The sequence below is a fragment of the Falco biarmicus genome, chromosome 5 (genome assembly GCF_023638135.1).
Source record: "Falco biarmicus isolate bFalBia1 chromosome 5, bFalBia1.pri, whole genome shotgun sequence".
Taxonomy (NCBI): domain Eukaryota; kingdom Metazoa; phylum Chordata; class Aves; order Falconiformes; family Falconidae; genus Falco; species Falco biarmicus.
This window is the reverse complement of record NC_079292.1, coordinates 56,380,472-56,407,924: the sequence shown is the minus strand read 5'-3', so window position 1 is coordinate 56,407,924 and position 27,453 is coordinate 56,380,472. Positions and strand designations below refer to the sequence as shown.

Here is a 27,453-nt window from a genome sequence, read left to right as displayed (position 1 = left end):
GACAACAACCCCTCCTCCTTCCCTGCACAACAAGATGTGAAGCGGAGACTCCTGGGACTTATCCTCACCCTCCTCATCCTTACAGCTCCCCTCTCTGCAGCCATTAGCGACGGGCAAGGAAGAAGCGAGTGGAGCTGGGGACCCCGCACACGCCTTGCCTCTCGCCCCACCACCTCCCCCCCAGCCCTGTCGCTGGTGGTGGGTATTTTTTTGCAGGGTGGTGTTGGAGGGGGAAGGAGCTGCTAAAGGACGGTGATCTTTTTTTCTTTTTTCCTCCTCCTCTCCCCCTCCTTCGCCCGCCTCCTTGTGGCGATGATGAGGAGGAGGACGGCGCCGAGGAGGAAGAGGCTGATGGCGGCGGTGAGGAGGCAGCAGGAGGAGGAGACCCCCCGAAGGATGAAGATGATGGTGGCGGCGGCAAGGAAGCACCAGCAGCACAACAGCCGGGATTAATTTTACTGGGAAAAAAAAAAAAAAACAACCAACCAAACCCCACCGGCTTTTTTTTTTTTTTTTTTTATTTTTTTTTGGCGGGGGTTATACCTGCTCTTCCCATCTTTGCTCAGCCCTTTCGCCTGGGGGAAGAGGCCTCTTCCCCTCCCGCCCCTGCTCCCACCTTCTCCCTGCCTCTCCGCTGCCGCCCTCCCGGAGCCGAGAGGCAGAAAAAGGGGAACTTGCCCCCCCTCCTCCGCCAGATCCTCCGCGCTCGCTCTCGGCGTTATTGTTGTTCTTCAGCTGACTCGGGGCCCGAGAAGAAGGTGAAGGTTTTGGGGTTCACCCCCCACGGTCTCTCTGCTCTGAGTGATTGTCTAAAAAAGAATTAAAAATGGCCGAGAATGTGGTGGAGCCGGGCCCGCCTTCAGCCAAGCGGCCTAAACTCTCCTCACCGGCGCTCTCCGTGTCCGCCAGCGACGGCACAGGTCAGTCTCGGGGGCCCAGGCCCTCCCCACCTTCGGGGCCGCAATTACAGCTCTTTTCTCCCCTCTTCTGCCTAATTTTCCTCCTCCCTTTTGCTGCTGTTAACTCGTGCTTGCCTTAGTCCTTTCTATCTGCCTGTTTCTCCCGTTTTCGCTCCGTTTGAACCTATTGGCATTAATAGCATAGGAAGGGTGTTCGGATGTTTCAGCCCTTCTATTTTTTTGGAAGTGATTGAAAGCAAAGCTGTTCAGTTTATTGTGCTTTTGATCAACTGCAGATAAGACTTAACAGTTTGTCATTTTCGTGTCTTTCACAATAGTCGTTATTACCGAGGTCTTTGCTAAGCATGTACCTTTAATGCCAGTTACAGAAATACGAAATAGTGCTAAAGATGATGCTTTTCTACACTTTATTGTTGAATTACGTGTGTACGTTCGTACACACAAAATGTGTCTTATTTCTTGTTTTTGCATATATACAAGGGGTTTTTTACAGCTCTGTTAGAAACAAGATTTATTTCTCTGCCATTTTTCTTTTTTTTCTTCTTACTTGCAGTCTGCGTATTTGATTTACAGAAGAATATCTAAAAGCTGTTTTTCTGATTCAGGTAGACCATCGGCTTTAGGGGAAAAAACCCCAACTAAAACCAAAATCCAGATCCCAAGCTTGGGGCATAAGGTTAAGTGAGACTTTTTACCTTCTTAGAAATTAAATGTTATTTCACCTTATTTGCATTAAGAATCAATATGGAGTGTAGTTCATCTTGCATCTTCCATTTCTTTGCTGGGAGAGCAAAATGTCTGAAATTCCCCTGTAGAGTTAAGGGCTGTGGAGGTAGGGGGGGCTTCTCTGCAGTCCTTCAAAGGTAAGCTAGAGGTTGGAAATCTTGGGTGTCCCAAGCCCTAGCAAATGTGAAATGGTTGTACTGGAAGGGGGGAGGGAGTAACAAAGGGCTGTTCAGCTTTGTAATGCTTCTTGTGAAGCAGATGAGTATTTGGTGGCAATTATGCTGTGAGAGTACTTGGTTACCTGTCCCGCAGGAGTTTCTTTGAACTCACTTTAGATCTTGGCCTATGGGATATGGAGGAGGCTTCCTCCTGTCAGTTTGGTGAGTAGTGGCATTTCCGAAGCCACCAGTGTTCTTGTTCAATGCAGTTAACAGCTGGCAAGAGAAAGGAGAAGGGTTGGTTGTTTGGGTTTGGCTTTTGGTAGTGGTTGGGTGGTTTTTTTTAAAGCTTCTCATTTGACTGTAAACAGGAGGCTTTAGTAGCCCGTTCTTGGTTTAGCAGTGGATGTGATTGACTTCAAAATTTTGGGTTTTGCCTTTTCTGTTCTTGGTGAATGATGTATTAGTTTTGAAAAGTTTGTGTCTAACTTTTAGACCATATTAGATAGAGGCAATACTATGTTGTAACTGGAGGACATAACTATTCCTAGTATCAACAGGTCTCTAGTAAGAGAGTAAAAGAGTGTTGGAGAAGCTGCTGTTCAGCGGGAGCTAGTTGTTGGTTCTTTTGTGCAACACTTGGAAATTGGTACTTAATTCAGTAGTAACCATTTTTATTTTGTCTTAACTGTGGTTTTCATGCTCTGTTTAGAGAGGTGAAATAAAAATGTATTTTGTGAAAAAAGTCCTGATACTTGAAAAATATGGAAGTTAAAGGCAAATTTTGGTTCAGATGAGCACACATCTAAGACATTTGTGATCAGTTGTCTTGTCACAAATTGGATAATTTTTGAATTTATTTTGGTTTAACAGATGCAGATTTTCACAGAATACTTAAGTCTGTTTTAGTTGTTCACTTACTGGGCAGCTTAATAAAAACTTTTTACAGTTATGGTAAAACATTAGGGATTGTTTCAGTAGTGTACGAACGGGATAACTTTTCTCAAAGTGATTGCGATTGTCATCACCTGATAGCTATGCAGAGGTTTATAGTGGTGCAAACACTTCATATATGCTACATAAATAACTGTTAAAGGATTCCTGTTCTGGATTTTTTTTGTTGACAACTTAACTGAATTTGGGACAGTTGCACTTTCTGTGTTTTTTGACATGATGTCATATCTGTTTCTCATATCTGTTTCTCTAATTAAATAATATCAAACCTCTTCAATTAGTTTTGAGAGTTGTATTTTTTCATTTGCTACTTGAGAGACTTTTTTTTTTGTCTCACTTTTGCTGTTGTGGGAAACTGCTTTGGAGTTTACGTTTTTTCACTAACTGCTCCTTAAATTTGCTTTGAAATAGTGCAATCAGCTTTCATTAAGGAAATTCCACTTACAGAATCTGTTATATTGTCCCCACTCCATAGTTAATTATAGAACATAAATAATATAGTGCTTATGTACTTACTCAGGCACTCTTTTTAAAACTGTTAGAATCACAGCATCATTAGAGAGGGAAGGAGAAAGGTAATAAACTTGCACTGTTGATGACACTTTTTCCAGCACATGGGCATAGTGGATCTTTCAGTGTTTCTTTTGCTAGTAACTTTTTGACTAATTTCTTAATCTGAAATACTGTTTTAGCCTGTTAGATACCAAAAAACAATAACTGACGAGATAACTTTATTTCCAAACTTGCAGACGTTAATTGTATTTGTATTGAAGACTACGTCGTGTCTCTAATTCACTCATGTTTTCACTGTAGACTCGGATCATAGTGATATTCTGGGCTCGGAATGTACTAAACTCAGATGTTGGTGTTTTTCTTTTAGAAGTCAGCAAAGATTGTCCTAATATGCTTGATTTATTGGCAGCAGCCAGCTGCATTTCTCACTGCTGTTGGAGTGCTGCATCCCTTTCTGTCTTAGAAGTCTTAAATGGTTTCTGTATTCCCTGCTCAGAATTTGCTTTGGCATAGAACATACTGTATTGGTATAGTTTTGAGTTAGTTAATTAATGCCAATTCCTTCTTTAGGAGGTGAGAATAACAGCCTTACAGGGCAACCAAAATGTTTGTAGCACATCTTGTAACAAACATTTATCAGTAATTTAGAAAGTCTTGGTATTGTCAGTGTCATGTAGGATATTATAATTTTTGAATGGTCTCATTTTTCTTTTCTTAAATGTTGTGTGTCTAAAATAGCTTCAGAAGCAGGACTGTGTGGATTCCCGTAAGCTGCTAGAGGATTTTCTACATTTATTTTTTTTCTATTTAAATGTTATGTTTGTTGCAAGGAGTAATGGTAATAACACAGATCTTGTCCAGGTGTTTTGAGGGCCGTTACAGCTCTGCAGTGGGGTCACCTTTTGTTGGTATAGTATCCTTAGTACAGGATGTGAGTTTGTGACACTGGATGCTTGCACAGCTCTTGTGTACTAGCTTTGTTACACTGACACAAATACTTTGCCCAGTGTAGCTGGGTTTGCTTACTGTTCCTTAGTGTTAGAAACACTATTTTGATATGTTGCACCTAGTCTACCAAGACTTTTTTAAACATTGTATTAGCAAACTGGTGTATAGCAGCCTACTCAACACCTTCCCTTCCCCCCACCGCCCCCCCCAGCCTTCCCCCAGTATAACAGAATAATTTGAGTCGATCTTGAAGTTACCTTCTTGAGTAAATGAGTGGAAGTCTTTAGTATACAGTTGTAGCTGGATGCCTTAAACCTGTGTGTGTGTGTACATATATATATATATAATTTGTGAACCTGTCAATTATTCCTGCAGTAATGCAGGTGCCCCTACGGATTTCTGTGTGGTGTATTCAGGAAGGGAGAGTTTAATCATGTTTTACAGCCCCCTCCACCCCCCTACCCCCAAGAAAATCTGTTTTCTGTAAACTAGGAAAGCTTTTTGGGCTTTGAATTCAGAACTGCTGTGTTTTGTCAAGGAATAAAAATGGAGTATACTCTCTGCTGCAGTGTGGTTGTATGGTATCATGTCTTTGGGTTGCTAGATCTGAAAATAGGATTTTAAGTGCTTAGTGTTTCTGGCATGTTATAATGTTGGAAGTCAGTTTTCTACAATTAGTTGGCATGTGTGTTATGTCAGAGATCAGTGTGCATATTTGTGGTATGTTCCTTAATATCCTTTAGTTTACTATATCCAAAAGTCTTGTTTTTCTGAGTAATAGCACATCTTTAATGTCTCTTCCAGTACCCATCTTTTCTAAAGTTTGTATGTTCCTTTTTTTCTAGGTAAATGCTTCTGACCTTTAAAACTTTACTCTCCCTTACATCAAAGGTCTAAGACTTGTAATGAAACCTTGCCTGGGCTACTGCAATTTTGACTGATACTCATCTTTCATTTGTTATAAATGTATTGGGATGTTTCTTTGCTCAAAATGAATCATATTGATCTTGTCTCACTGCCTTTTCCAGAGGCATAGGCACTGCTTTCAATTTTGTTTTCAGACAGTTTATGGGTGTTTTCCCTAGTGTTTGTATATCCTACTTTTAAAATTAAATACTTTTCACAAGTCTGGTTTTTGGCTGGTGTTGAAGACCAAGTCATTAGTTACATTCAACTTAGAGCCATCAGATAGATATTGTTGTCCTGTCTTGTTGAGAATCACTTCTTTGCTCTTTTTTTCCCCCAGAGTATTAGTAGTTATGAGATGAGAGATGCCTTAAAACAGTTTGATGGATGCATATACTGTAAATAGAGTATTATATCAGTGGATGCTTGTGTGGCAAAAATGGGCATCTTTGCTTTGTAGCTAAGTAGGTTCTCAAATTAACTGCATTAGGAATAAATTTAGAGAATTTAAGTCTGCAAGATTTTCTTTAGAAAGTAAACCAATCATTCATATGGTGCTTAGTAACATTTTAAAGAAAATCTTGCAGACTTTTGAACCTCATAGATTTACAAACTGCTATATCTCTGCTTTTTTGCCCCTTTTACCAGGTGGATTATGTGTTTGTGTCTGACATAGGTATGTAAATTTTCTGAGCTGTGTTAGAAAGGTACCTAACTTTTTAGAAAAGAAATACCCACTACAACACAAGGACTGTACATATTGTGATGTAAAACTAAATCTTGAGCACTTACAAATAAAAAACCCTTTGAGACTAGAAAACCAGTTTACTGTTGCAGTTTAAAAACACAGATTCACAAGTTTGATATTGCTGGGAAGACCTTTGTTGCTGAACTTGGGAATTTAAATCCTAGATTAACCACACCACACCCCCCACACCCCCCCCCCAAAGCTACTAGTTTTTGCATCTTGCCCCTCATGGCCCTAGAGCAGGGTTTGGATTTAGTCTAGGGGGTCCCTAGTTCAGGTTATTGATCAGTTGTGTATTTGCAGAAAGCCAGAGTTTATCTGGGAAGGTCTAGCAGACTCTAGGGTTTGGCGTACAATTTTAGGGGGTGCGGGTTTCATAAGGTACTAGGGATAAATGCTGAACTTCTACTGTAGGAATTCTGTTTTCTTGTACCTTTACAATGTGGGGAAAGTGACTTTATAAGATTTTAATTTGGTATGATTTAATGTGTTTTTCTTGCATCTTCTCTTTAGACAGCTTGGTTACCTCCAGTGTATCACCTCAGTGTCTTGCTTAGCTGCTTTAGCAGGAGCAGCATTTCAGTGCTTGTTCCAACAATATAAATATAGTGCTTAAATCTTTCTCATCACCCGAACTAGTGCCCCCTCTGAGAGGGTGTCCCAGCTGAAACCAGGACAGTGGGCTTGGCCAAAAGTAATTTGGATTTATTATTTGACAAATGGAGTAAACTTGCTGTGTAGATTTCACTGACAGATAAGCAGTGCACACCTGTTTCCCAAAGATTTGGCTTTTCTGTCTTAAACTGTAGCAGCAGGCTGAAATATAAAATGTATCTATCTCTGCATATGGTTGTATGCACTAACAAAAAACTTCGGTGGTTACATTGGATTTGTAGGACTTGAACTAGGGCAATTCATAGATATCCTCTCCCTGACCAGTAAGTGATGTATCTGACATTACTTCATTTTCTTCCAAAATAGTGACAAGTTTACTCAAAATGGATTGGCATATATTGTATTTAAAGTTCTCTTAAAAACTTGACGTGCTGTATTCTTTTTCAAGCATGCATTTCTTCCCAAACTTTTTGAAGAAAATCAGAAAAAGGAGTGTTGAATTCTGGTGAACTCAAATCATAGTAACTTGTGGTTTAATTTGTTATGTCAGATGTGTTTTCAGGAACAGCAAGGAGATGAAATCGTGCTCCAAATTAGGATTTTCATTAAAACGTTCAAGTCAGGTACAGGACCTTCAAAAACAGCACAGGTTATTTTCTATTATTGGTGTTTGTGAGATGGGACAGAGAAAGATTTTTCTTTTTCTCCATTTGATGGTGTGAAATACCTCCATACTGCACCTTTCGTTACACCTCCATAAGAGATGTAAGTAGAGTTTTCAACCGTATCTGTTTGCTTGCAGAATTGTGATTTACTTTTTATTGCTTTGTAGAACTCCCAAGCAGGACTGAATAGATAATCTTTCTTACAACATACTCTTGCTGTGTTAGTGAACGAAAATAATCTGGTTCTCAGTTTTTCTTTTTTAGAATTCTAATTAAAAATAAAATTTGGCAAAATGCTGCTGTATTGCTTGCTCAGTACAAATTCTGCTGAAGCTAAACTGCCTTTTATGTATTCCTGAATATAATTTCAGGAGCTCTGGGTAATTACTGGTTCAAGATAAAAAAGGTCTTGATCTTCTGACTTCTGTTTTTTGTTTATTTGTGTATTTTTTTGTACATAAATTCACTGCTTTTTAGTTTTACCTGGGAGTAATGTTGAAGGAACTCAAGTCAGTAATACTCAGAAAACTGACTTGACTTTTTGGTAATTGCTTATGTAGATTACATAGTTCCAAAGTTGTTGTTAACTTGACAATGAAGTGGATGTTACTCTTTTCTTGAAACTGGTTTGTAATCACTTCTAAAATGAAACTGATTCAGTGTGTTTGTGCACATATGGGTGTTCCCTTCCTATCTGCATGTACCTGTTTTTTGCCCACCCAGTATAGCAGACCAGCAGGGCATCTAACTTTCCAGATTTTATGCACGGTGGTCCACAATTCACCAGACTCCCAACTGAAATGCCATTCTTACTATTTAACAAGTCCACAGGCCAGCAGTAGGTAATTTAAGATGGTCTTAAGGGAGTTTGTGGCATACACACGATAGTCTGGGGAGTAAGAATACTAATTTAGAGGCTTTTCACTAAAGTTAAAAGGTAGCACAGTGAAATTTACGCAAAGAGCAACACGTTCGCAAGGAAATTGTGTAACTTCAGTATTTTTAATTATATTAAATTAAATATATAATTAAAATGTTAAAATTTCGTCTTATTTGGGCCATTAGTGATGGCAAGACTAGTACCTTTGTGTTGTGTAAGGTAGCGGCATGAATAGGTGGGTACAGAGACAACAGTGTCTCTGAAATTCCGCCTTAATACTAAAACATTAAACATACCCTATCTTGATTCTTGCACCCAGTCTTTTCCATGTGATTACACCACTTCTGTTTCCCTGGGACAGTTACGTTTCCATATTCCAGAGTCATAACCATTGAATTTTCACTGATTTTCAGTGGTAAACACCTGCTATCATCTGTATGTCTAACTACTGGTTTTTGAAGAACTTTGCATATGATAATGAAAAGTTTGCTATAAATACGATTTTATTCTGAAATTGCAAAAAACATGCATCAACCAGAGTCTACTAAAATTGGCATTTGTGTTGATATTTGGGACAAGTGTGGCTTAAACTTGCAGATTATTGAGACTTCACAAAACTGAGATATTTTTTTTTAAGCAAGAGTTGATGTTTGACACCAGTGTTTGAATAGGAATTAGGATAGCTTAAAAAAAAAAAAGTCTTAATTCTAGGACTTCAGTAGATGTTGAATGATAAGGTTTTGCTGCTTTAGAATGATATTTTTTGTTTGTTTACACTTGTAAAATACTTGTGTTTATACCTGGTTGTTACAACTAATAATGAAATTATGTGCATTCTAGATGGCGAGTTGGACTTAGACCAACGAATGTTTGGTGGTTCTTAAAAAATCTGTGCCTGAAGTTGTGTGCTACCATGATGTGCTAACAAGTTTTGTGCCTTTGCATTTGTGGTCTTCCAAGAGTTTTGAGTATGTCCTTTTCAGATGCGTTTTCTGCTTGTATTGTTTGCAGTCTTACTTCACATTACCAAGTTTCTTGATGTAGTGAACAAATTCAGGTCTTCTCTGGATTAGTAGGGAAGGAAGGAGGCAGTGCTTCCTCAGTTTCTTGTAGGGAACAGAATTAATATCATAGTCTAATGCAGAAGGCTTTGTTACCCAAATAGTCTACTACAGAATAGGAATCCTCAGTTGCTGTTGCATAAGAGATAGTGAAGACCTCTCCATCATAATTCCACTTTGGGCGTGAGTGATGATTAGGGTTATATAGGGGCTGATATCCTAGGATTTTGGAAGCAGTAGTTGCAGTGATGAATCTAGACCTTAATATCTTAGGCTGATGTGAAATTTTTAACCCTTCGTTTTGCATCTACTAATTTGTAGATTAAATTAACTCTGTATTTTAAAGTTAGGAAAAATGGTTTGGCGGAGTTTGTGTTACCATTGGGTAATTGCAGCTTCATAGAGGATCTACATGAAAAGCCTTCTCCTTAATGGGCTTTAATGGTAAGAATAAATCTGACATATAGAATGCTGTACAGCAAAGTTCTCTCACACCCACCTGGTAGTAATCTTAAAGAGATTTTGCTTCTTTCTTAGACGTGTTGGTGTTTGGTATTTTTCCCCAATAAAACTGCCTGAACATGTTTAGCTTAATTTTCTGCAATTGCAGAGGCCTTGGGAATTGATGACTTTCTTTATTAGCACTTTGTTTCAAGTCTGTGCTCCACCTTTACTTCTGCATTTTCATGGATACCTGAATTGTCTTGTGAGAATGTGTCTCCTGATCTTGTTCTGCCTTTTTTTTTGTTTTCATGTTTTAAGTTCTGGCTTGTTTTTTTAAAGGGCATTTCAGACAATACATTTTAGGGCCTGTAATGCTGATGCTTCGCTGCAAGCCTTGAACAGCAGGTTTCTCTGGAGTATTGGTTGTATCCTCTGGGCACTTCCTCTGTTACATCTAGGTCCTGTTCGACTCCTGGATAGCTTTCATGTTGCCACACAGGGAAGATACTGACCTCAGCAGCTTCTTGTTATTCTTTGTCTGAAAGCACAGTAAAGGTATCATGTTTTCTGTGTAGTCCAACATCATCTGTGGCTCCTGTCAACCCAGTCATGTGCATGCTTTGTATGCAGTGTCCCATATTAAGCCTTGTCCACTTGTTTCATTGTGAACCTAATGTCTGTGATATAATTTGATCCCCCAGAAACATTTTTGTAAAATGGTGACTGTTCAGCAGCTTTCTAATTTGATATGTTGGTGTTCAGGATATAATATAACAAATGGGATGCAGGGACAGGAACTGTGAAGTCTCTTACCTCTCTGTAAGATCAGCAGTGAGGTAAGTGCTGGAGTGAGTTGTCTTGCATATCTTGTATGCAGAGTTCTTCAGGCATCACTGTTCACACATGATGCTGTTTCTTCATATATACCAACTTTTCTTTGAGACTGAATGCTTGAAGGTCTTAAGTCTGAAGGTTTGGTACACATGAGAGTAAAGCATTCTTGCTATTTTGTAGCATGTGGACAAGTTGTTAGATAACCAGTATTGTTCACTGCAGCCTATTCGCTAGAACCAGATAATTTCCATATTGATAAAATGCCCCTTTCATTCTGAAAGGTGAATACAGGTCTGTTGTCTTAATCCAGAAATGAAAAAAATGACTGAATCATGACTGTAGGCTAGAAAGCATGTCAAAAACTAACATGTTGCACTTGAACCCACATGTAGATTTCTTTGCTAAATAGCTTGTATGGATATATTTTCCTTGTGTTTTCAGAAATCTCTACCTTACCTGCATGCTTTGAGAACCTTTGTATTGCTGGTGCTGCTAGCTGCTCTTGTAGTAAAACTAGCTTTGAGTAAATACTTTGTAGCTCATTTGAAAATTGATCACTTGATAAGGCACCCACATGTTATTGACTTCAGAATGCACAAAGTCCTTAATCTGTGCCAGTTTAAAGTCCATTTTGGTGCCAGGTGGGTTTCCAACCCAGGCTGGGAGTTGCCTTGTGTCTTGCAGATCAAACACTGTCAAAGGCAGACTTCTAAGAAGTAGGGTCCAAAACTAAGAAAATAATCCATAGTATGCAACACAAGTTAGCACACTGATTTTTGAAGTTGCTTTCTCACACACAGTTTAGGGTGCAATTTATATTATTTAATCCAGTCTAACTGGACTGCTGTTGAAAGAAATGGACCTGCTCCATCTACTGTCTTACCCACTTTCTCACTACAGATTTAATGTAGCCACGGCAAGTTAGGCCTGTTTCTTGACTCTACAAAGAAAACTTGCCTAAGTGTTCAGTAGTGGTACAATTCCTAAATGGAATTATTATATACCTTTGGATGTTGAGAGTACCTCAGGTAAAGACTTTCTGATTACCTACTTAGATGTTGTTTTGTGGAGGTACTTGCCTTTCCTTTTCTTTGAATCTTAGGGTGGCAGTAGCAATCTGTTCTGTATCCTCTTGTTACCTATGGAAAGAAGTACACTAATAATACCATAAATAACATAATGTGGAATAACTCTGTGCCTCCCTACAGAGATCAAGATTTAGCTGTACCACTTGCTGCCTGATTACTGAATGTTTATGAGCTCATAGGCTAGATTTTGTCTGCTCTGTTACATCTCAGTTTTTCTGTGTCTGATTATATACTAGGATCTCTAGGGATTATGTATCAGGTAGACAAACCTTTGCAGGACTAATCTGCTTGCTTTGCCTTTCCACAAGCTTTATTTTGTTAGTAAGAAATTTTTGTCTGTATCCTTAATGAAACAGATTGCAAAGCTATCAGTGGACTCAAGTGTACTGGAAAGTCAGTCCATTCCTTGGATATTTATCACCATTGTCTTATGCTATGCCTTTGGCTCTTGTGTGAGTGTATGTGCTATTATTTTCACGTAGTCTATGAGCTGTCTGGCCCAGCCTTGTCAGCTTTTGGATTGATCATAGGTAGAACTCTCTACAGTGGGCTTTAGGATACTTACTATGTGCAGAAGACTGTGAAATGGATGGCAGTTGTTGCTAGATATACACAAAGTCTTAGTGATCTTTGTGGTCTTTTGAGACTGTTCCCCTTTCAGTCCTGTATCTGCAAACTTCTGCTTCCTGGCAATTGACTAAAGACATAATTTTCATAGTTGACTAGACAAATGAAAGTTTTTCTAGTTTGTTGTTTATCTGCTGACTGAAGACAACTTTGGAGTTTTGGTTTTGGAAAGGACTTGCAAAAAGAGCAAACTCACACCAGAATACTGCATGGTTGGTGTTTACTGCTTCCAATTTTGGCTTGTAGCGGATACTATTGTTTTATGATGAATCTTCTGTTGTGTATTCTCTAGGATTAAAAATCCTAAGAAGTTAGTCTTATATGGAAAGAGCAGTTTACATTTTTTGGTGTAAAGAACTAATTCAGTTGGGATTATCTCACAATCATTTATTGGTTTGTGATTTTTTTTTTTATGCAGCTGTTGATTTGTTGTGTCTTGAGACATAAATAAAAAAATTAAAACCCCTTTGAGGTTTTTATAACATTTTTCTTCCTGTTCATGGGTGGCACAGAATGGCCAAGCCAAGGAGCTCAGGTAGCTTGTACCTGGATACTCCAGGCGGATGTGAGCAAGTAAGCCTTAAAGCTGGAATTATCTTCTTATTTATGAGGAGGGGGCATTTCAAAAAGAATGAGGTCTTCACAGAAGGAGATAAATACTTTCTTGTGAAGAAAGATGAGCAAATCTTCATCTCTCAAAACAGGAGTTACACTGCCCCTTTGCAGTGTTATATCTGAAATCCTCTAGATCAGTCTTCCTGAGGAAATATTCTGCTGTGGTTTGAAGAATAAATTAGTTCTTCATATGTAGACATTTACCGATCACTTTCCAGGTGGTTTCGTGAAAGGTTTAATATGCAATGGCTGACCTCAAAAAAGGTGAAGTGGGGATTTTTGTTTTGGGACTCACCCTATCCTAGAAGCTGTGTCTGTTTTGGAGCTGAAGTTCTTACCCCAGCTACAGTCAGTCACAAAACTGGCCTTTGAGCTTTGTGGGCGTCTTTGCCTCAGCAGCTGTTTCCCAGTTTGCAGATGGGAGGTTGCTGTGTGCTGTCTTTATGGTTATGTTGTAGGTACAGGGTTTGTGCTGGCTCATGTTCTTTCCAGACACTCAACTTTCATTTTCAGTTCTGTTTGTTCACCATGAAGGAGATATTTTTTTTCTGGACAGCAGGCTAACTTGTGAACTACAGATTGGTTTTTTTCACTGGTTCCTCACTCATGGGCTGCTTGTCAGGTTATTAGCCAGAGTGTTTTCTGGATGTAGTGCTTCAACATTTGCACGTTAAAGATCTCCTAACAGGCATCTTAACATGCCTGTTGAAGTTATTTTAGACTGTCATGTATTTTTCTGATTGCTTTCTCCATCCTCCTCTAATCAGAGGGTCTCTTCCACTGTAAGTCTTCCCATGTTCACCAATATTTAATTCTTAAGCTAACCACTAAGCATTGTAAATTTGGTTTGCTTTTTTGTGGGTTTTTGGGGGGAGGGGAGGGGCAGGAGATAAGTCTACTGGCATGAAACTAAATTATTTTAAACGCAGGAGAACCTGGGAAAAGCTTTATTGTTCTGATTCTTCTTTCACTGCTGAATCTTCAAAAATACCAGTCATGCAAATGAAAGATCAGTCCTTAGTATGTGTTGGAAAGCATAACTTTTACACCAGGTTTATGTTAATGAAGAATGGGCTAACTGATTTTAATAGTTTAAAATGTAGTTGTTTAGTGGAAATTTTCATTTTGTCTATTGTGCTTTGCAGTAATGAAGAATATGTAAATGGAGTTACAAAATCTCTTGTTGTGGTATACCTGTGCTCTTGCCAACCTCATACCATATTTTCAGAATTCTTAAGTCATGATCCTGTATGTGATAAGAGTTGCAAAGTTGTAGAAACTGTGTTAGTACTGGAGTTTGGCAGTTTGGGTATGGTATTGCGTGAAACATTTTGAACAGATTTCTAATGCTGATGAGCTTTTCTAACTTACATGCTGTTTAACTGTAGGCCTTTTCCATAAATGTTTGGACCAAGTGATTTTGCCAGCTTCTCTAGAATTCAGTGTAATTGACGTTTCTTTTTAAATGCAATTGCTGAGATAATGAGTAGTAATTTCGGTCATTGTCTAGGTCTGAAGTTTTTGAAAATGCAGTGCATTGGCCTCCTACAGAGCATCCATGAAATGACCTTTCTAGCATTAGTGGTGCTGAAATGTTCCAGTACTTAAGATTTAAAAAACCCTTCCTTTACTAGATTTTCTCAGATTCCAAATACTAAGCTTTACAACCTAGTTGTGCATAGGTATGTCACAGTGGCTCAGGTTTTAGCCATAAACTTTCTAGGTTATTTTTGTTTTAACTACCATAGATTAAATATACAGATCAAGGTGCATGCTGCTTCTGCAGACATAAGAGCTCATTTTCTTGAGTAAATTGAGTCTGGATGCAGTATAATATTCTTGTACCTATATATCCCAAATAGTAATTTTTCTCTACTTGGTTACCTTGCGTATTGCTTTGCATGGGCTTTTCAGATGGGAATTTGATTGTTCATCCCAATGTTGTTTTTTTTTACAGCTTCATGGCCGGCAGGGTTACTTAGTTTTCTGACAGTGTTTGTTGTGGGAAGATACTGGCTGCCCAATGAAGTTCAATGGGATTTTGCAATTCTGTGCTGGGAATGACTGGATATAGCGGATTTTTTTTTTTTTTAAATATTAAAACACCCAGTGACAACAAAAAAGAAAAAATCAAACAAGAACCAACCCACCCCAAAAACTGACAATCAAACATCTATTTATTATTTTATAAATAGTAAACATTTTTTGGAAACTATACTACTATATTGGCTATGTCTGTCCCAAAATAGAGTTTAGTGAAAGTTAAAAATTTGACACCATGCTTTCCCATCAGACTTTTAATCCTTTTTAATAATTATTGTCTGATTCTATTGGCTAACTCTGTGAGATTTTTTTAAATAGAGGGGTTTTTTTCTCTCCTTATCAAATCTCTCAAGTTGAGAGATCATAGTCTAAGATACCTGGTGATCTTTCAACACAAACTGTTGTAGGGAGAGTAAGGTACAATGGCCTTCTCTAGTTTGGACTCTATAAAGTTTAGAAATTACTTTTATCATGACAAATTGGATATTTTTCAGTAATGACCGATACAGGAATTTTGCTGGAACATAGAAAGTGAAGTTTTGCTAGTTACTTGAAATAAAAAAAATAGAAACTAATGAACAAGATTTCTTTTCAAGACATTACTGATTGTTCTGACCTCATATAAAATTTGTTTTGTTTTTCAGATTTTGGATCACTTTTTGATCTGGAACATGACTTGCCAGACGAACTGATAAGCTCCACAGAACTGGGACTCACCAATGGTGGTGACATTAATCAGCTGCAGACTAGCCTTGGCCTGGCACAGGATGCTGCCTCTAAACATAAGCAGCTGTCTGAACTTCTACGGGCTGGTAGTTCCCCAAATCTCAATATGGGGGTTGGTGGCCCTGGCCAAGGCATGGCCAGTCAAACCCAACAAAATAGTCCTGGAATGGGAATGTTAAACAGCATGGTGAAAAGCCCCATGGCACAGGCTGGTTTGACTTCTCCCAATATGTCAATGGGTGCAAGTGGACCAAACCAGGGTCCTTCAGCCCAATCCACAGCCGGAATGATGCCAACAGTAAACAGTCCAGTTAACCAGCCTGGCATGGGAATGAACACAGGGATGAATGCTGGCATGAATCCTGGGATGTTGGCAGCAGGCAATGGACAGGGGATGATGCAGGGGCAAGTCATGAACGGTTCAATTGGAGCAGGCAGAGGGCGACCTAATGTGCCATACCCAAACCCAGGAATGGGTAGTGCTGGTAACTTGTTGGCTGAGACACTGCAACAAGGCTCTCCACAGATGGGAGGACAGGCTGGACTGAGAGGGCCACAGCCTGGAGCAATGAACAAGGTAAGACAAGCTAAACTTGACTTTATTACCTTCCTTCTTATTGTTGACTTAGTTTTGTAAGATTTATTCCTCTGCAATATGGGTTCTATGGAATAGTATTTTTTTTCTTTTAAGAGCCCTGGATCATGTGGTAAATAGTTTATATACTGCTAAAGTGGAATTTGTGGTAGTCATGGGAGGTGAAAATTGAGTCTTGCACAACAAGCAAGACTATTTCTAGATTAAAAAGCCTATTTTAGAAATCTTGAGGCAGTATAGATTAATAGCAACATTGAAAAAGAAGTTGATTGTATTTTATTCTGTTTTATGCTTTGTCCACAAATGTATTTTCCCATTTAATGTGATGCTAGTATTGTCAGTGTGATGGGAATTCATCAGGACCCTTTAGATGTTGTGGTACTTTTTTCTGTGTGGCGCTTAAGAGTATTTTTTGTCTGAAATGAGCTGAGTGTTTATGCTGTAGCAGATGCTAAGAGGCACATACAGGTTTGAATGGACAGATACATGTATGTGCCAAAACATACATTGGCCTTGTTAAGAAATAGGTACTTGAATTAATAGTGGAGATTGAATGCTTGTGCAAACACCTGAAGACAAATGTTGGGTTCTTAAAAGGTTGTTAATCCAACTCAGTTCTAGTTTTAAAATTTACGAAGGCTTTGTCTGTAAAGTAAACCAGAAAGCTGAAAAAAAATCTTGTATATTGGACTGGGAGATAGATGTGTGCTTGTAATTTAGGATATTATAAAAAGTTGTCATGAGTCACTGAAAAGATAAGAGAAGACAGAGTGATTTAAATGGCCAAGAGATGTCTAAATTTAATTTTTGTCATGCACAACTAGCTTTTTTGGAGGAGGGAACCACTTCAGTATTTTTTCCTCTAGCTTTTTAGTGTTATGATCAAAAGCCTGTAAAATACTTAAATGTTTCAGTTCACTTTAGGTAGGTATTCTGTGTTTCTTGCCTGATGAGGGGAAGGTTTTTCCAAGGTGTTTTGCAATACCTGAGTAGATCTATCTTGGAATGCCTAAAATCAGTCTACTCGGAGGGCTTGGAATGATAAGTAACATAGTCTATAAATGAATCTGAAACATAAATTAAAATTATGCTGTGTATTATTAAAATAGTTTTGCTATTTCTAATGTATTAAGTAAAATGATTTTAATATCTCATTAATGTTACTAATTAAGTTCTTTGATTTTAGCTGTTTGCTTAACTTCAGTGTGCTGCTAACAATGGTTCTGAGATATATATGTCTGTATGTCTAGTAATGTGTTAATTTTGTGGTCTGGTCATTTCAGAAATTTGTCCCTGATAGGAAATTTGTCACAAAGCTTGATTGCTACAGCAGAAAATTTCTATGCCGTTTACAGGGAAATAAGTATGTAACAACTTAGAAGTATTATTGTATGAGAATTATACAATGTCTCATTGACTATTCCTTGGCTGTTAAAAAAAAATACATCTTCAGAAAGCTGTATTTAGAGGTCAAAAATTAGTGTATTGGGTATTTGGGTGTAATGCAACTTCTTAATCCTTACTTATCGGAGTTCAGGTAGGGTTATGCACTGTAATGAACTCATTTATCTAGGAAAAGTAAAGGAAGGACACAAAGTCAAGCTTTTGACTGATGTAGTCCAAAATTAAATTGTCTTTCTCACTTGTTTAAATTCTGAGATGTTCTGAAGAAAGAACACTTTGTACTTTTGGGAATATTCAGACCAAATACATGATAACTTCTGGTTTTTAGTTCATAGTCCCAGAATAGTTAAGAATACTTAGTTCTTTAATTGCTGATTAAAAAAAACCAACAAAACAAATAAACAAAAAAACTTGAGGCTTTTAGTGTAAGTATGGTGGGTATAGCCCTTATAAAGGAGTTGAAACTGCAGGATGAGAAAGAACAGTCTGAAATGGAGGCTGAAATTCCAGAATGTCTTCAATTGGTTTGGTTGTTGGCAGAGCGCCTGTGTTTCACTTCGTGCAGTGGAGTTAGCAGAATCTGACAACAGTAATGTCTGACTGTTTTATCTCTCCACCCATCTGCTTTTGTTTTTTCCCACCTACAAATCTTCAAGAAGTAGATGAAAACAGAGGACCCTAAGCAGTTGTTTTTAAAAGCCTGTTTTTTAATTGGTAAATTTAGTACTGTGTTGCTGTTAATGTGGGAGTTTGTGTAACAACTTCTGTAGGTTTCCTTCATCGCTGCAAAAAATGTGCATTATTCAGGAGCTGTCCTTCAGTAGGAGAAAAAAAAAAAAGACCAGACACTTTGGTTGTGTTCATCTTTACCAGCTTAGCTTGCCAAAGTTAGCTGCTTTAGGTGGTGGGCGGGTGGTTTGTACAGAGGAATAGCTTAGGTTTCCTGTGATGTTAACTAATTGGGAAGGAGGATGTTACGCTCTTCTAACAGTAGAGATGAGCTCTAAGTGGCTCTCAATTTGGAAGGCAAGAATTGGTTAGATTTCTGCTTTATTCTGTTGTCCTGTGGAATTACTGAGGCATTTTCTTCCTCTTCTCCCAAAACATTGGCTAGCAGTAGAGTGGAACACTTACTTTACACATTGGCCACATATTTCCCAGCTTCCCTAGTTGTGCCCGTTACTTTTTAGGACTAAAAATCCCAAGTGTCAATGTAAATGATTGATTTGGGGTCAGTTGTTAAACATAAACTTGTACTGTCATAATCTGCTACTTATATTCTGTGGTCTGATGGTGTAGTTTTATGTATGATGTAAGCAGTTAGTGACATACAAAGAAGCAATTCTGTCTACATACCATCTCTGTGCCAGTTGCATGACACACAGTGTTGAGGAACTAATCCAGGTTTGAAACTCACATGAGCATTTCAAATGTTTTAATTTTAATTGTTCTTCTGGTCCAATTTATACTCATCAGTTGGAAAGCTAGTGCTGATATTAGGGAGGGGATCTATTAAAGGAGTTGATATTGCCAGTTGGAGGAGGGTGTGGACCCTGCTTTGGTAACAGTACCGGCTTAAAAATGCCTGTGAAAGTCTAGCCTGAAGGGAACCCTTAGAAGGTTGCAGGGGAAAGAAATTGTAAAAAGTGTTCCTTTCTTGAATCACTTTTTGTTTTCTGTGTGCTTGGTTGTGTGCAAGTTAGGAAGATGACAGAGGTGCCTATTACTCTATAGAGTTTTGGAAATTGCTTGTAATGCTTTGATTCTTTCAGTGTTTAAGCATTTTTTTCAGGCTTTTTGTTTCATTAGATAGTTCTACAGCTTTGAGTAATTTAAAAATAAACAGCAAATTCAAGCTCAGAATAAGAACAAATTAATGTTTCCGGGTTTGAACCATTCCTCATGTGGAATTGTATCTAATTCAAACCTTCAGTTTATTCCACTGGGTTCTGTCCAGAGTGCCCAGTTATGGTCTTACTGTCCAGTCTCTTATTAGGGGAGGAGAAGGGTATTTTGTATATAAGTTGGTGTGTGTTTCAGTGATATAAGTGTTCTATCACAAAGTGACTAAGTTCATCTGGCCTTCAGGTCACTTAAATTTCATCTCCCACTGATTCAAGAAATGTTCCATTACTCAAGTAATGAAATGGAGATGAAGGCAGTTCACATTAGTAATGGCATTACTACTGCCTCTGCTATGCGAGTATTTCACTCGCATGTGAAATAACTTGAAATATTTAGAGTTCCAGTAGTAATTCTTTGTCATTTGGCTTACTGTTTGAGTATATATAGTGTTCTGTCCTATTATATTGGATACACTTGGTTTTATCGGCTTAACTTAAGAAAAATTGATGGCAATATTTAAAAAGACAAAGGAAGTTACGGAGATCCTGAAGAACTGCATTTAAGTAAACAATAAGAAAGTTCTGTTCAAAGTAGCAGAGATTGAAGATGACGTCACCTTCATTGTAAAGTTAGATAAAGAAAATAAAAGCACGTCATGTTCCTTGGTGTTAGCAAATATTCAGTGTCCTGTTTTATTAGAAGATCAGTGTTCTTGCTTGTCATATTTTCATTAGTTGTTTGATTCAACATGTAATTGTATCCGTACTGTTTAGACTGTGACCCAGTGTACCATACACACAAGTACAATAATCCATTAGAAGTGTAGTTGTGTGTTCTGGTCCTTTGCTTTGTCTTTGATGAACCAAGGTGAAAAAGTGGAAAATGGCTCACTTGATGTCAGTGTAAGGGAGGAATGTTTGAGGGGAGAAACGGAGCAATAAAGACTTGTCTTTGAGTTTTAAGTTTCTGGAGTGGGCAGGAGAGTTTCTTGCACAGATGGCAGTGAAATAACACTAGTGTCTTGCAATAGGTATCTTAAAACATTATGCAGTCAAGTGCAAAGAATAAGGATTGATAACAGTTCTTGGAAAGAATGCAGTGGATAGCACTGGCAAAATTTTCTATTGGCTTATGCCTGGGTCTAGTAATGTTCTACCAGTCAGTAGAATGGCACTAAAAAGTGATATACAATAAAAAATTTTATTTTAAAGAGCCAGACGGAATTCCCTAAAACTAACTTGCCTGTTCTGGGAAGGTTAACTAACTTCCACTTGTGAATATGTGGATGTGGAAAGATACTAGGTACCAGAGTATGGTCTTAAACTAGTCCATATACTGCAGTTATCCTGATAAGAGATACCTAGTTGATACTGCAAATGTTAGATTATTTGCAAGAATATTACTAAAACTTACCTGTTTCTTTACTTCTTTATGCTTACATTTATCTTTGCAAATCTTAAAACTAGTCATTGTTCAATACTGCTGCTGATAATTTAGTTGTCTTCCAAATATTTGTCTGTGAAGCAGTGGTTTTTATAGAGAAACAGTAGAGTATTTGTGATGTCTGTGTGCATAGCTGTAACAGATATTCCTCAATTAACTAACTCTGCTTCTAGTTTTACTATTTGACCATCTTCTGAATTGAAGATGTGTTAGAACAAAATTTCAGGGAATCTCCTCCACTTCTGTAGTTGCTCTTCTCAGATGGGGGGAGTGTCTGAACAGCCCTATCTGATGTTGCTTATGCTTGTAAGCTAGGATGTTTCCTGAACTCATGTCATCCATGCCCTTTACTGGTGAGAGGTGCACATCTTCCACCATTGTGGTAATGACAGCCCCTGCCTCCACTGAAGGCAGGAAAGTTAAGTTGGTTTCCACTGTGTGTGTAGAAGATATAACTGTTTGAGATCACCTTTGCTGCCTTGTTAACCATGCATTGACATCTGCTGTGGTTTTCCTTGTTTCTTCCTCCTCCTCTTCTCCTTTTACTGTGATGTGGGTTTCTGTCTGCTCTTCCTTGTGTGGACGTCCTCGCATATGTGATGAAAGTAAGTTGAGGTGGGGACAGGAAGAAAAACAATAGATGGGATAGGTAAGATGAGAAATGGGAAGAGTAGTGGAAGGAGGTGGTGGCCAGGAAGGAGTGAGTAGGTTGCACTTGCTGACTTGTAGCTATGATTCAGCCATGTATATTTTTGTATGGTATAGCAGGTGAAGCCTTGTACTTGTCTCATGCAGTGGTACTAACACCATCTTTCTTTGGCTGTTTTTTCGGCACTCGATTGTTTATCTGCCCCTCACTCCCAATAGATCATTAATATGATGACGAACTATACGTCAGTCTTTCTGGTTGTTTCCTACTGATAAAATTATACAGGATTATATTTATCTATCTTCTGCAGTCATGAGATCACCCATTTCTTCCTGTTTGTTTTCTCTTATTTGTGTTTCTCAACATATCACAGCAAATGACATAAACATGCTCCTGCTTCTTGTGCCAGGGTCACAAGGCTACCTTGTGCCAGGTGAAGAATGTCCCAAGTGACCCTGTCTTGACTCAGTCTAGAGTTGCATGCATGTTGTTGGTGTCAAGTTAGTGGGTCTGTGACAGCAGGACTGGGGGCCTTGCTTTGAGGTTCAGCTGTGGATCTGGCAGGTGTCAATCTCACCTGGACCAAGTGATGGCTGCTGATTTGTTCCAGCAGACCTTCAGGCATTTGTTTTTTAGCATCCTTCTTAGATGTTGCTTGAGTGTGTGGCTTTTGGCTTCAGTTTGGCATGCATGCCCTCAAACCTGGATGCTGGTGCTTCTCTGATCTTTGCCTCCCTTGTAGGCTGAGATGGGGAACTGATGATTACCCCTATTGGGAGCTGGGCATGTAGTCTGCAGCTGCCAGGTCTTGGGGTACAGCAGAAGTCACCTGGGAATGGATGATGGTTCTCAGCCCTAGGGAGAGTGGAGTCTTGTGTTTCTGCCATGGAGACAGCCTTGTTTGAGAAGGCTGGTTTTGCACCCCAAACAGTGCTGATGGCTCATGCTTGAGAAAACATCAGAGATCTTTGTGCTGAGCCAACTTGATTAGTACACTTGAAAGAACCAGCTGTTTCACATAAAATTTGTGTCCAGCTGTGTTGTAGATACAAAGGTTGGTTGGCATGGTCAAACCTCACCCCTGAGTTCCATTAGAAAGCGTTTGTTTTCAGTGACATAGCAAAGGTGCTTTTTTTAAGTCTAGGTTTGGGTTTTCCCCCTGCAGTCAGGATGGAGCTGGCTCATTAGGCCACAGTTACTCTCAGTCCTTTGGTATCTATGTGTGAAGTCCCCAGCTGTCTGAGTTGGACATCTTGATTTCTCCCTGTGACACCAGGATGTGAAAACAGGCCTTCAGCCTTCAATTCTGAATTGTTTGGTTAGGGTTTTTTTTTAAGGCTGATAGCAGCAGTAGTTGCAGAAGTCATATGGGGGCGGTGTTACTGATGGCCACCATAAACATAGTCTGTGCTTTAGTGTACTCTCAGGTGTCAGCTAACTTTTGGAGCTATGATCATTAATGAATTTGAACATTTTGCATAGAAATTTCTGGTTTTGGGGATGTACCTGTTTTCAAATCTCTTTCTGGAGCCAAAGGGATCAGGCTGTCTTACAGGAAGACGTTTCTTGTTTACTTAAGGAAATAATTCCCATTGTCAGTCCTTCACTAAGCCTTGAATCGGTTGATTTGAGGCAGCAGTGATGATGGGGAAGAGTCCTGAAAGTGTTAGTCGACTTCTTAAATTTTTTTTATTCTTCTTCCCTTCTGCTCAGCTTGCACAGAAGACCTTACTGGTCTTCTGAGGAACGGACAGGAAGGGTTGAAGTCTTGCCTGGTTTGGTTTTGGCAGCAGCTGCCTCATTGGTCACCACATGCGTATTCATTGCAGTCCAGAGGCAGCAGGGGTGGTGTCAAAGGAGATGGGAAAGGAAGTTTTTTTTTATGTCTGCCTGATCATTGCATAGTTTGTTTGTCTGCCATGCATAGATACTCTTTTCATTGTTCTCTAATGAATTACTGCTGGATGATTATGGTTATTGCGTGTATGTGGAGGAGGGGGTTTTCCTCTAGGGAATTCTCTTGCACATATCAAATGTGTCAAGTGACAGGTTCTTCAGTGGATTTTGTGTTCCTTTTCCTGTAGCTTGGGTTTAAAGTTGCATTTATTTTGTAAATGCAAACTGAAGGCTATTATAATGGGCTGGCAGATGATACTCCTGAAAAAGGAGTGCTTGATGAATTGCAGGTAATCTCTGGGCATATAGGTGACTTACCTGTGTGGGCTGGAGAACCTTGGTAAGGAGCAGAAACAAGGTGTTTTACTGAGAAGGGGGGATGCTTTGAGAATATATGTAGGAGTGATTGGAAACAAGTCTACCATAGGAGCTTGTATGCACTTTTTTAGATGCAGGAAAACATCCAGACTTACCAAAAAGCATTATGGAGACTGAACATTGTCTAGTCAAATGCTAATGTGAGTTGAAACAATATGGCTCTTTGAAGTATTTTTGTGCCTTTATTATTATGAGTTATGGCTCCTCAAGGATCCTGCCTGAGTAATGGTGAGAACCTGGTAATCTTAACGAAGATCTCCACTTTTCATGGTCCTTTAAGGCTAGTTGTTTTGGTCCTGGAAGGCCAGATTTCCGATGAAAAATAGATGGGAATGCAAGGAATGAAAAAAAAAAATGTCAGAGGACAAACAACTTCATTGGTAAGATTGCTCCTAACTGTTCTTTAGGTTCTGGGGCATTCCAAGGCAACAAATGGTATATTCTGGTATGCTAAAACTGTTTAATACACATATAGCTCATATGAAATATGGATCTGCTTCCCCTGTGGATGAGTGGTTCAATAGCTTTCTTTTGTTTGTAGAGTTCCTTCCTACCATCTCCTTTGACCTCTAGTACTGCTCACTGCAAATGAGTTGCTGTGTGACTGTGTGGTGTTACCTTTGCCTATGGTGTATTCTTAAATAGAAAATGGTTGTGTACTGGAAATGCAGACATGCATTGTCATGGCTGTCTGGAGATGAGCTGTGGGAGGGCTGACAGTTGGGTCGGAGGTTTTTGGGGTAAACCCTGCTGATATAAATGAAGGTGGTATTTGTCTCTGTTTGGAGTCTGCACAGATGTAGGGAGCAGAAAAGTTCTTCCAAACTTGTGAGTTACATAGCCCATGGTACAAATTAATGATTGGGAAAGCTGAAATGAGAAATCTGTTGAACAAAATCTTTTATAAAGAAATAATCAGGCCAATTCTGATGGCTGACCTCAAAGTTGGTAAGTAGCCTTCACTGAGGAACTGTCAGGTTGTGTGATGGGTAAATACAGGCACATAAAGGAGCAGGGGAAGCATGTGGGTCAGTATTGCATTGCCGTTCTGGTTCGTGGCTGTGATGGCTCTTGCTTCTCTGAAGTATTCATTCACCTTTTCCATTGTGAACTTAAGCTATCTTACTTGGACATCTTAACATTTTAATTCCTAGATGGGAATGATGAGCAACCCTAGCCCTTATGGCCAGCCATATAGTCAGAATACTGGGCAGCAGATTGGAGCCAGTGGACTTGGGCCTCAGATGCAAAATAAAGCTGGACTGCAGAACAGCTTACCACAGTTTCCAATGGACAAGAAGCCAGTTCCTGGGGCAGGAATGCCTAACATGGTAAGTGCAATGAAAGGTGTCTCCAGAAATGTTGTAGTAGACCAAAGTGTAACAATACGCTTTGGTGTTGCTATGTTTGTTTTTGCATTATTTTAGAAGCTTAAATCGGTTAGGGGTATGACATGCAACATGTCCTACCTCTTTTCCCCCTACATGCTTGCTTTTTTTTCTTTTTTTTTGGGGGGGGGGGGGGGGAACCAAATTAACGTTTCTGAATATAGCTTGTGTTTGTCCCTGCTTCACATTCCACCCCACACCCCAGGAGGCCCAATCTCTTGATCTTAATAGCTCTACTGAAAACCTATTTCCAGGTAAATTCTGTACCTTTGAATTAAAAAGAGCTCAGTTCTGTGAGTTTTACTTGATTTCTTCAAGCTGAGCATGAACATTGGAAAACTAGCAAGTTGGAACTCTAGTTGGTTGTTATGAACCAATAAAGAGGCAGCCAAAACTTGCTGTTCAGAACCCTAGCTGTCAAGCTTGTATTCAGAACAGAGCATGTAACTCTTCTGTAGTTGAGCTGCTACCCAGCAGAACCTAGGAATAAAAAGTTGCTACTATCTCAGTTGTCGTTTAGAATGACAGGCTGCAAATAAGGAAGTTACAGTCATATTGGAACGTCTACAAACCCTGAGGAGACTGAGTAATTGGTGAAGTCTCCTTGTAAAATGGAAGGCTAGTACTGGTATTGAAAAGCTACAGGAGAGCTGTGGTTTAGAAATGCAGGTAGCTGAGCCCGAAAAATCTGGAGCTCTCCAGAAACATCCTCTAAAATCCTCTGTGAAGAGTCTGTTAGCAACTGAAGGCTGTTGAACTGAAGTGATGCAAGCAACACAGAGTCTCTGAAGCCCCTCTTCTGTGCTGAGTAATCCTCAAATGTCACCTGGAAGAAATATGCAAAGGAGTCTGAAGAAGTAAACAGAAGTACAGGAGTAGTACTAGATGTTGACATCAGGACAATACGTGCTGTAGAACTGAAGTTGTGCTTCATCTCTAGGAGAGACTAGGAGATGCTTGCTTTGAATGCCTACATGCAAGTTTCCTGATGGAAAAAGGTTCCCAGAACTTCCCCTTTGTTCTGCTTTTGTAGGAGCAGTCAAGTTGGGGCACCTTATGATGAAATAGAGGGAAAACCATTCACTCTAAAAGGTGCTTACTTCCATTAATGTAACTTTTGAGGCTCCAGAATGAGGAGGAGATTTGAGGTCAAAGTGCTATTAATATTTTCTGGTTGGTCTAGCACCACAAATTAACTTGTAAGCCTGTGCAAAGTTCTGCTGGTCTTTGATAAGGCAAGAGCTAGGACCAGGAGAGTGATATGGGGAGGAAATTGTGGCTAGCAAGATAATTATTGCCAGTACGGTTACTAAGGGGTATGTTTAATGAGTCATCCAGAACTACAGATAGGTGGGCTGTTCCCTTAATCACAGAATGTAGTAGTTGTTTCTCTTCTTCGATTTTTGTTGTTGCTGTTCACTTGCTGAACGGATTATTCTCAAAAATAGATTTAATTCTGGGAATTTCCTTTCCACTTTCTCCAGGGCCAACAGCAGGCTCCCCAAGTTCAGCAAGCTGGGATGGGGCCAGCAGCTTCTCAAGGAATGGGGTCTGGAGCACCAACAGCGGATCCAGAAAAACGCAAACTCATTCAGCAGCAACTCGTTCTCCTCTTGCACGCTCATAAGTGTCAGCGGCGAGAACAGGCCAACGGGGAGGTGCGACAGTGCAACCTCCCTCATTGCCGAACCATGAAGAATGTCCTGAACCATATGACACATTGTCAGGCGGGCAAATCTTGCCAGGGTAAGTGGAGGAGTGGTTATATAGAGGTGGTCAACATTTGCAGGACGAGAACATCTCTTGGAAGGAGATGGAGAACTAGGGGATGGCTCAGGAAGTAGAATTTTTTTTAACCTATCTGTCTCCTTAAGAATGGAAATCATAAACAACCTCTGAGCCTTTAAAGTTTATGCGAGTTAGATGGGACAAGCTAGCACAAAGAGATGAGTGAGGATCTTTTGCTTAACTTCGTAACTCACTGTAAGGTCCTTTGGATGGTGCCTTCTGATAAGGGTAGACACAAAGCAGGAATCTGCAAGTAGGAGTCTACTTGTATCCCCTTAAATGGAAGACGCAAATCAATAGCTAGCCAGGGATTAAGCTACTACTGGCACGTTGAACTCTTAGTCTATCTTAGTATCTAAGGAAAATGTATGCTACGTTTCTGGTAGCCTGGGCTTGTCTGGATTGTGCCAATAAATTGTTGGCGTATCAGTTGCTTTGTATAGTCTGCTTGATGTGTATGGTGGTGTCCTTTGAGCCAGGGTGACGGAGGCTTGGGTGTATAACAGAGCATTCAAATAAGCTCTAGTTGAGCCAATAGTACTTAAAGGAGTCTAGCTATGTTTTCAGAGCTAGTTAGTGCTGAACTACTTCAAGTA

At 39.4% G+C, this 27,453-nt stretch overlaps 1 protein-coding gene across 2 annotated transcripts in view; it reads left to right on the top strand.

Moving 5' to 3' along the window:
* The first annotated feature begins 577 nt into the window (after positions 1–577).
* EP300 (E1A binding protein p300) overlaps positions 578–27,453 on the top strand; it is a 63,578-nt gene continuing 36,702 nt past the window's right edge. Inside the window, exons 1-4 of one of the 2 annotated variants that reach the window (XM_056339994.1) lie at positions 578–920; positions 15,390–16,048; positions 24,836–25,012; positions 26,554–26,815. In XM_056339994.1, the coding sequence (XP_056195969.1) occupies positions 827–920; positions 15,390–16,048; positions 24,836–25,012; positions 26,554–26,815 (1,192 nt within the window). In that variant the 5' untranslated portion in view covers positions 578–826. The remainder of the gene's footprint in view (positions 921–15,389; positions 16,049–24,835; positions 25,013–26,553; positions 26,816–27,453) is intronic. The other variant, XM_056339993.1, reaches the window with a different exon arrangement.